Source organism: Gekko japonicus, unplaced genomic scaffold, assembly GCF_001447785.1.
Source record: "Gekko japonicus isolate JY-2015 unplaced genomic scaffold, Gekko_japonicus_V1.1 scaffold851, whole genome shotgun sequence".
In the NCBI taxonomy this organism is placed as follows: Eukaryota; Metazoa; Chordata; class Lepidosauria; order Squamata; family Gekkonidae; genus Gekko; species Gekko japonicus.
The window spans coordinates 57,152-66,160 of NW_015172579.1; the positions used below are offsets into that span (position 1 = coordinate 57,152).

Consider the following 9,009-nt stretch of genomic DNA (forward strand, 5'->3'; position numbering starts at 1 on the left):
ACAGCGTCGCTCCCGCTTGCGCGCTCAGATTTTACGTCATCGGTCTGTCGAGGACAGGATTGGCTGAAAGCCGTAGCTGTTTTGTCCTATTAAAATCCGCTAAAGAAAGATGGTGGCGAATGCAGGATGGTCGAGCTAGGCGGCGGGTTCTTTGTTTCTTGTCATATGATCTATAAAGAGCCTTGAGCGTTTCTTCTGGAAAGCGTGGCATAAGTCTTATGAAGAAATATTGAAACGCGTATAGTGCGGCAGGAGTAATACTGGCGAGCTCACCGCACACACCGCCTACCAACCTACACGCGAAAGAAAGTAAAAGCTGGCTCTACATGGATCCTGTAGTTTTTTCCCACCAAACTCTCTCAAATTCATTATCAAATCAAATATCAAAGCCAGACTGAACCTTTAAAAATACGGATCCCATACTTTGCAGCGCAGCAATGGCACGAAAACATGGATCCGAGGCATAGATCCTCATATTGTCAGCTCTCGGTTGGAAAACACCTGGAGATTTTGGGGGTGGAGCTTGAGGAGAGAGGGGTATGGGCAGAGGAGGGACTTCAGTGAGGTATAATGCCATAAAGTCCACCTTCCTAAGCAGCCATTTCCTCCAGGGGAAAGGATCTCTGTTGCCTGGAGATCAGCTGTAATCCCAGGAGATCTCCAGCCACCACCTGGAGACTGGGAACCCCAATTTCATACATTGAAGCAAAAGTCCAGTAGCATCTTAAAGATTTAACAAAATTTGTGGCAGGGTATGAGCTTTCCTAGAAAAAGCAGTTATGCTTGGATGGGTTTGCGGCAAAAGGAAACCTGACCACCAAAGAACAGGGTGGCTAGACACTATAAAAATCGACACCAACCTGAGCATGGAACTACTCAAAGAAACAGTACAAGACTGGAAAATGTGGAGAGAGCTGGCCTATAGAACCACCCAGAGTTGAACAGGACTGAATGGCTAACAATAACAACATGAGCTTTCCTGAATCACTGCTCTCTTCTTCAGACTAACATGGCTACCAATCTTGATTGAAACAAAAGAAAACCACCATATTGTAGATCATGTCTTTGTTGATAGTGTCACAAAAATCATGTGTCCACTGTTTTGTGGCGCCATGGTGGCACAAAAACATAATTCCAAAGCATGGATCCTCACCCCATAATCAAATCATGTCTCATATCCATAGCCACACATTACACCAGAAAAATCATGGATCCACTGCTTCGTGGGACTGCCATGGCACAAAACTGTGGTTCTGGAGCACACATCCTTATGGATCCTCAGGATTTTTACATTGCGTTGCTCTGAGCTCACTATCCAATCACACATCATGTTCATGGCGGCAGACTGCACAATAAAAATTGCGCACCCACTGCTTCATAGCACCATCATGGCCCAAAAAGATGGTTCCAAAGTGCAGATCCTCATGAATTCATATTATTTTTATGTGGGGCATTTTTCTGGTGTAATCTGTGGCCAAGGACATGATATGTGATGTGATGGGGAATTCGAGGTGACCCAGTGCAAAAATCCTAAGGATCCTGCTTTGGAATTCCAGTTTTGCACTGTGGTGCCTCCACAAAGCAGTGGATACATGATTTTTTTGGTGCAAGCTGTGGCAACAAATATATTTGATGTGATGGTGAGTTTGGGGTGACCCAGTGCAAGAATCCTGAGATTCCACACCTAGGAACCATGTTTTTGCACTGTGTCAGTGACTTGATGTAGCAGATTTGTCATTTTTGTGATATAATCTGGCTATGGACATGATATGTGATTTGATGGTGAGTTTGGGATGACTCAGTGCAAAAATCCCGAGGATCCATGCTTTAGAACCACATTTTGTGTGTTGTGGCAGTGCCTGATTGTTGTGGTGCAAGCTGTGGCCATGGATATGATACGTGATTGGATAATGAATCTGGGGGTGACAAAAAGTACAAAACATGAGGATCTGTGCTTCAAAACCACATTTTGGCACCATGATGGCTGGCACCACTAAGCAGTGGATGTATGGTATTTGTGGTGCAGTATGTGTCTATGGACGTGATACACAATTTGATAGTGAGTTTGGGGTTACACAAAAATCCTTAAGATCCATGACAATCTTATGTTTTTGTGCCATCGCAGCGCCACAAGGCAGTGGATACATGATTTTTCTGGTGTAATCTGTGGCTTTGGACATAATATATAGTTTTATGCTGGGTTTGGGGTTACCCAACACAAAAATCATGATGACCTATGCTTTGGAAGTACATTCTTGTACCATGGCGGTGCCATGAAGCGGTGGATACATGATTTTTGTGGTGCTGGCCTGACCTGAACACCCAAGGCTAGCCCAATCTCGTCAGATCTCAGAAGCTAAGACTAAGACATGATCTACAATATAATGGTGGTTTTATTTTGTTTCAACATAAAAATCATATGAATTCATGAGGATCTGTGTAAAATTATCTATATCCAGCTTCAACCTAAGCTCCCTACATGCTAATATAAGCATGCCTGCATTACTTTTGTTCCAACTTGTTTACTCCATCTGAGAAACCATGCAAAGCCAGCTTGGTTACCACTTGTACTGTGTAAGCCGCCCTGAGCCCGCACCCAGGGAGGGCGGGGTATAAATGAAATAAAATAAAATAAAATAAATAATAAATAAAATCTCTATCTGGTACTATTTGAATGGGACTACAATTGAGCAGGACTACATTTAGGTTTGAATTCCTACTCTGCCGTGGAATCCTGGGGCTAGACACTTTATCTGAGTCTAACCAGGGGTCATTTCGTAGAAAAAGAGCATATGCCACACCCCCTGACATCACCGAAAGTGTGTCCTCCCCACAGCCGGCGGCGACCTCCAGTGGGCACCAGCAGGGAGCTCCAGGCCCCGCCCTCCCGCACCTCACCCGGGGGGATGGCGTCCCCCCGCGTCCCCCCCCCAAATGACCCCTGAGTCTAACCTTCTTATCACAAGGTTGTGAGGATAAAATGAAGGACAGGAAAAAGGTGTTGTAAACTGCTTTGGGTTATTATGCAACAATATTCAATTACTGATTTTAAAAAACAAACATGTGGTGGGGGAGTGGCTACTGTCAGGGGACTGGGGACAGGACTAATACAGGAAAACCTGCCCAGTTGCTGATTCACTGTATTGGCAGCCATCATGAAACGAAAGTATATTCTGTGGAAAACCCCTCAATGTTATTACGTAGTTCTATATAATATATAGCTTTACTCTGAGAAAGGTCCCATGTTGATCTTTTAAAACTAAAATTATCAAAATATTTATGTTATTAGATAACATGAAATGATAGCTGCAGAATATATTTAATTCATGAAACGCTATTCTGACAACAGGATGGTATTATAAAATACTAAAGGGCGTGTCCAAAATTCATGTTTCATTTTAAAGCAAAATTAAATACTCAGAAGAAAACAGTGTTTGAGTCTGTAAACAGGCAAATAGTTTACAGCAGTCATGGAACTCCCTGAATTAGAGACATAATAAACACCCATGATTCTTTGCAGGACTAAGTAGTTGTAGTCCACAGTGGTGAAAAATGACATGAAAAGGATTTTAGCTAATGTGCAACTAGTAGGCTTGGGCTATACAGAAACCCCCAGACTGCAACACTCTTTACTGCAAAGAAAACATGCACATGCAGTTAAACTAGCAAGATCTGGTCATCAAGAAACCTTAATGGAATACACTTAACCTCAATGAATCGAGGCAGCTCCTCCATGGGTCAGCCATACAGAACTCAGTTGATACAGCTTGTCTCATTGATAGCTCTGCTTTTCCATGCTGCTGCCAGTTTCCAGCAGTCTCAAGGAAGCGCTGTAGACAGTACAGGTGATTCTTGTGGGCTAGCTGTTCTGAAGCAGCCCTCCGTGATGGCCATTTTAAATAGCCTTAAGTAGACAGGACTCAGTTCTAATGGAATTGTGATTAACTAAATTCTCACATTTTAGTATAGTGTCTGTCTCACCATACAGAAGATGCTTTCAGAAGAATGTTTGCCATGAAGCTGTATCTTGGTGCCTTTATTGTTTCAAAAACAAACGTAAGAATTGGACCTCATGTAGTCGACAGATAAAATAATCAGGAATTAATTTGTACAGCAATCAGGGCCGGCCCGAGGTTTTCTTGCACACTAGGCAAGGCTAGCTTATGGTGCCCCCCCCAGGCGAGGCTGCCTTGTGGCAACCCCCCTCACCGCAGATCTATATTTCTCCAAGCTAGCCCCTCCTTCGAAATCCATGCAAGGACCAGGGGTTGGGGGGGGCAACTTTGCTCAGGATTGCACGGTTAGGGAAGCAGTGGAGATCCTGAGGCAAAAAGAGGCACCGGGTGTTTGGCGCGCAGGGGGTTTCCTGGAGGGAGGGAGGGAGCCATCCTGGATTCCAAGCAGCTCCAGCACAGTCTCCAAGCCTGGCGCACCAGTCCCTGGCCTTGTTTTCCAGAGGGCCCTTTAGGTAGGGCGGTGGTTTGGGATTACGAAGGAGACCAAGTCACAGGAACAGGAGCCACTTTCCTGGCTATGTGCAGTTCACTCAGGGGAGCGGCTGGGAGACCCAGAGCGACGTCCTGCTTTGCTCTTCTCCCCCCCCCCCCCCCCCGCCGCTGCTGCCTTCCGCAACCGATTGGCTGCCTGGGAAGCTGGAGACAAAGGCCGAGGGACCACGGGCTGGGGCTGAAGAAGAGGGGCGCTCCCCGCCGCCCCTCCAGCAGCCAAGGCGGGTCAGCTTCTCGGAGAACAGAGAGGCCCGAAGCCCGGGGAGGACTGCCTAAGGAAATCAACATGGAAGCCGGCTCTTCAAACATCTGCCTTGGAAATATGGCCATTAGTTCAAGAGAAAGAGAGCCCGGCGGCTTCCCAGCCAGGACCACAGCAGAGGAAAGGCATTTTTAGAGAGGACAGAAAGAGTTGAATTTTGCCAAGCAGGTTTTTATGCACAGTGTTGTTGCTTTACCAGCGCCGTATTGGAGAGGAAACGGGAGACCCAGTCTGGAGCGGGCACCCAGAAAGCCATGCTGGGGGCGGGCGGGCAAGCGGCGGCAGGGGCCTCGCTGCGCCCCTCGGAGATCTGCGCTCTAGGCATTTGGCCTAGTTGGCCTAGTGGAAGAGCCGGCCCTGATAGCAATTTAATTGAGAGATATTCTAGGTCCTTTTAATAGTATGTCTGTATTTCATATGTCAGTTCAGGCTATAAACTATGGTGAAGACCAGAGAGATAGTGAAATAAACATGCAGTGGAAAATTTCATATCAGTATTGAGTTTGGTATTAACTCGGTCCCAGAGCTGTGAACACTGATGCTATACGTACTGGTTTGATCAGGATATGTAGTCTCACTGGGGCGTAAGTCAACGTGCCCAGAATACAAAATATCTTCCCCCGCCCCAACTTTCAGCAGAAAGCTGCAATTTACACCCATGTAAAGAGATAGTGCTTTAGTAGTCCCTTTCCCATTCACATGGAAGAGGTGGCACTGTAGGTTTCCATGTCATATATTTCTTCCACATACATAATCTGACTGTCCTAAACCATCAACCATTTTATACTACAGGCCATGTATAAACAAACCAGAAGCAAATGTGAAGGGGAAGTGAATTATATGATGCATATTTTGCTTATGTTAGTGGTACAGCTGCCATTGTTCAGTGATATGATCTACAAAACAGTTGCACACTTCTATGATTGAGCAATATTTCTCCCCAATGCAATTTTTAATAAAAGTTACTAGAATTCATACTCTGAGAAGTATTTGGTACTGTATTTTCAAGACATCTTTCATGAAATATGTAGAGAAATATTACACACCCTCTCACTACTAACATAATACCCTTAGAAACCTGGTATTTTTGGCCACTGTGTGACAGAGTGTTGGACTGGATGGGCCATTGGCCTGATTCAGCATTGGCTTCTCTTATGTTCTTAAGTGTTACAGAATCCTCCTGTAAGTGCTTCTGTCACTTTTAAAAAGTTGACTGCACCAATAGCTCACCTTTGTGTGCACACTACAGTAAGTAACGGCAGTTAACTAGGCATTGGTCGGATGAGGTAATAAATTCCTGCTTTGACTTATTAGAGACAACATGTGACTTTCTAACTGTCCCTCATTGTTGTCTTAAGCACTAAAGAAAGCCCTCTATCCACAAACTTTGTTTAAGAGTAGGTTTTTTTCTTTTTTGTTTTTAAAGGTACTTTATACAATTATGTAATTCCCTGTACAATGTCTGAGTTACGCACATTTTTATTTTATAGAAATTACAAAATCATCACAAATCTGATGAGGGACAATAAAATATACAAAGCATGGAAATACTTTTTTGGTATAGGAAATGGACCTAGCTGTCCCTCCCCCCCCCACCCTGTAACAGCAACAATTAAAAGACAAGATGGTGAAATATAGCAGCACTGAAAACTACATGTTTGCAACATAAGCTACAGTGTGCAATATAGACGAGTCTTGGAAACCAGCTTGTATGCTTGTTTTATAAATATGTAAATAAAACTATTTTACAACATCAGAAGTGTAAACAAAAAATTAAAATCCAGCCTTTTAAAATTGACGAAATGTTCAAGTATTAAAATACAACTGATCAGGAAGGTGGCAATTCCAAATAACCATATTTGGCAACAGAACCTACACAGCTTCAGTGGGACTTGCATTCAGCTATCTTCACAATTTTGGTCAAATGTCTTACTTTAAAAACTTTTAATTTAAACTCTACCAGGGAAGTTGTGGTTTTGACAAAAGCATTTTCCGTTAAATTAAACTGCAGTGCCATGTAATATAATTTGACTTGATGGAAAGTTAAAAGAGCCTCCATTTTAAAGGAGAACAATAGACAACTACTTGTTTCCCTTTGCGATAGAAAGCAGAAGAAAGGCTATCCAAGTTTTAGACTGCTTAATAATACTAGAAAAGCATAAAGGAATAATTTTGTTCTCTGCACTGAGCCAACTAATCTAAGATATTATCCCTCAAAGTATTCCAGTAGTTAACCCACCTCTATCCATAATCTTGTTTAAGCATATTTTACATTAGAGGATATCTGTCTCCAGGCTTAGTTTGTTAGAAAGTGCTTTGAAATTACTAAAACTGCAATCTCATACACACTTGCCTATAAGTCTTATGATTTAAATGGGACATTTCAGGATCTGTATATATTCCAAAAAACTGCATTACACCACGTCAGACCACTGGTCCATCTAGTGCAGTACTATATAACTCAGCTGGATGTGGCTAGTCATACGGAGGTCTGAAATCCCTTTCAAATGGAAATGCCAGGGACTGAAACTGGGACTTTTCCATGCAAACCATGTACCTCCCACTGAGCAAAGCTCCATCTTTTAACACTGCACAGGATTGGGTCCCATGTTCTGCAGCTTAAGTTTCAAAACTCCTCACTAATTTTAATTCTAATCACACTTTTCAGAAGGGATTCCAGGACAGTATGTGATTTTAATGCAGTCTCAAAATAGCTATGTTTTAGCTAAGGTTTTAAAAAAAAAAACAGGTAGACACTCATACCATATCCATGACCCCCCCCAAAAAAAAAAATTAGAAAAATATTTACAGTCTGAGAGCAGTTCAGTGATGGATATTCTCATACACATACAATTATTTAAAACTCTGAATAAAAAGGTTAGCACAGCCAAGTTTTGAAATTCTTGGGGGAAAATATATATTATATATTGTGCATAACTTGAAACATAAATTAATTTTTTCCTGTTTTACATTTCTATTCTTTACATTCTATTGTGGCTACAAAAAGCTCTCTTTCAAGATTTTACATTTATCATAACATTTTCACTATTCTGGACAAAAGACTGTTTCTTCATTAATTTGCTGAAAAGTCCATTTGGATTTGCAAGCAGTGTTTCATGCTTTCCACACTCAATAATTCTGCCTTGGTCAAGAACTGCAACACAATCTGCGTTCTGAATGGTGGAAAGACGATGAGCAATAATGAGGACAGTCCTCCCTTCCATAAGTCGATCTAATGCCTCCTGGACAAGGTATTCATTTTCAGCATCCAAAGCACTAGTTTGTGAAGAGAAGGAAGCAAAAAAGATAGGTTATTTTCCCTCAATCATTTTTAGGGGCTGTCAATTCTCTCTACTCTCTCATGGATCACTGCCTTGACGTGGCGAGGGGCTTGCGTGGTTCAATGAGGCTGTGGGCTATACCATGGAGGACCACCCAGGATGGACAGGCCACAGTGGAGAACTCAGACAAAACGTGAACCACTGGAGAAGAAAATGGCAACCTACTCCAGTATCTTTGCCAAGAAAAGCCCATGGACAGTAACAAAAGGCTAAAAGATATGACGCCGGAAGACGAGCCTCTCAGGTCGGAAGGTGTCCAATATGCTACTGGGGAAGAGCAGAGGGCAAGTATAAGTAACCCCAGAAAGAGTGAAGCGGCTGGGCCAAAGCTGAAAGGATGCTCAGTTGTGGATGTGTCTGATGGTGAAAGGAAAGTCTGATGCTGCAAAGAACAGTACTGTATAGGAACCTGGAATGTAAGATCTATGAATCAAGGTAAGCTTGACGTTGTCAAAAATGAGATGGCAAGACTGAACATCAACATCTTGGGAATCAGTGAACTAAAGTGAATGGGAATGGGCGAATTTAACTCAGAAGACCATAAATGGTTAAAACACCATTTAACTCAGAAGACTACTGTGGCCAAGAATCCTGTAGGAAAAATGGTGTGGCCTTCATAGTCAACAAGATGGTGCGAAAGACAGTAACGAGATACAATCTCAAAAACGACAGAATGATCTCAGTCCAAATCCAACGCAAACTATTCAGCATCACAGTAATCCAAGTCTATGCCCCAACCACTGATGCAGAAGAGGCTGAAGTGGGCCGGTTCTATGAACTAACCGGTTCTAGAACTAACACCAATAAACGATGTCCTCATCATCATAGGGGACTGGAATGCTAAAGCAGGAAGTCAAAAGGTAACCAGAATAATGGACAAATTTGGCCTTGGAGAACA

At 42.9% G+C, this 9,009-nt stretch overlaps 1 protein-coding gene across 1 annotated transcript in view; it reads right to left on the minus strand.

The window, feature by feature from the left end:
• Positions 1-6,363: 6,363 nt before the first annotated feature.
• The window catches only part of ABCB10 (ATP binding cassette subfamily B member 10), a 29,023-nt gene continuing 26,377 nt past the window's right edge, over positions 6,364-9,009 (minus strand). Inside the window, exon 13 of the mRNA XM_015421439.1 lies at positions 6,364-8,046. Coding sequence (XP_015276925.1) covers positions 7,785-8,046 — 262 coding nt within the window. The 3' untranslated portion in view covers positions 6,364-7,784. The remainder of the gene's footprint in view (positions 8,047-9,009) is intronic.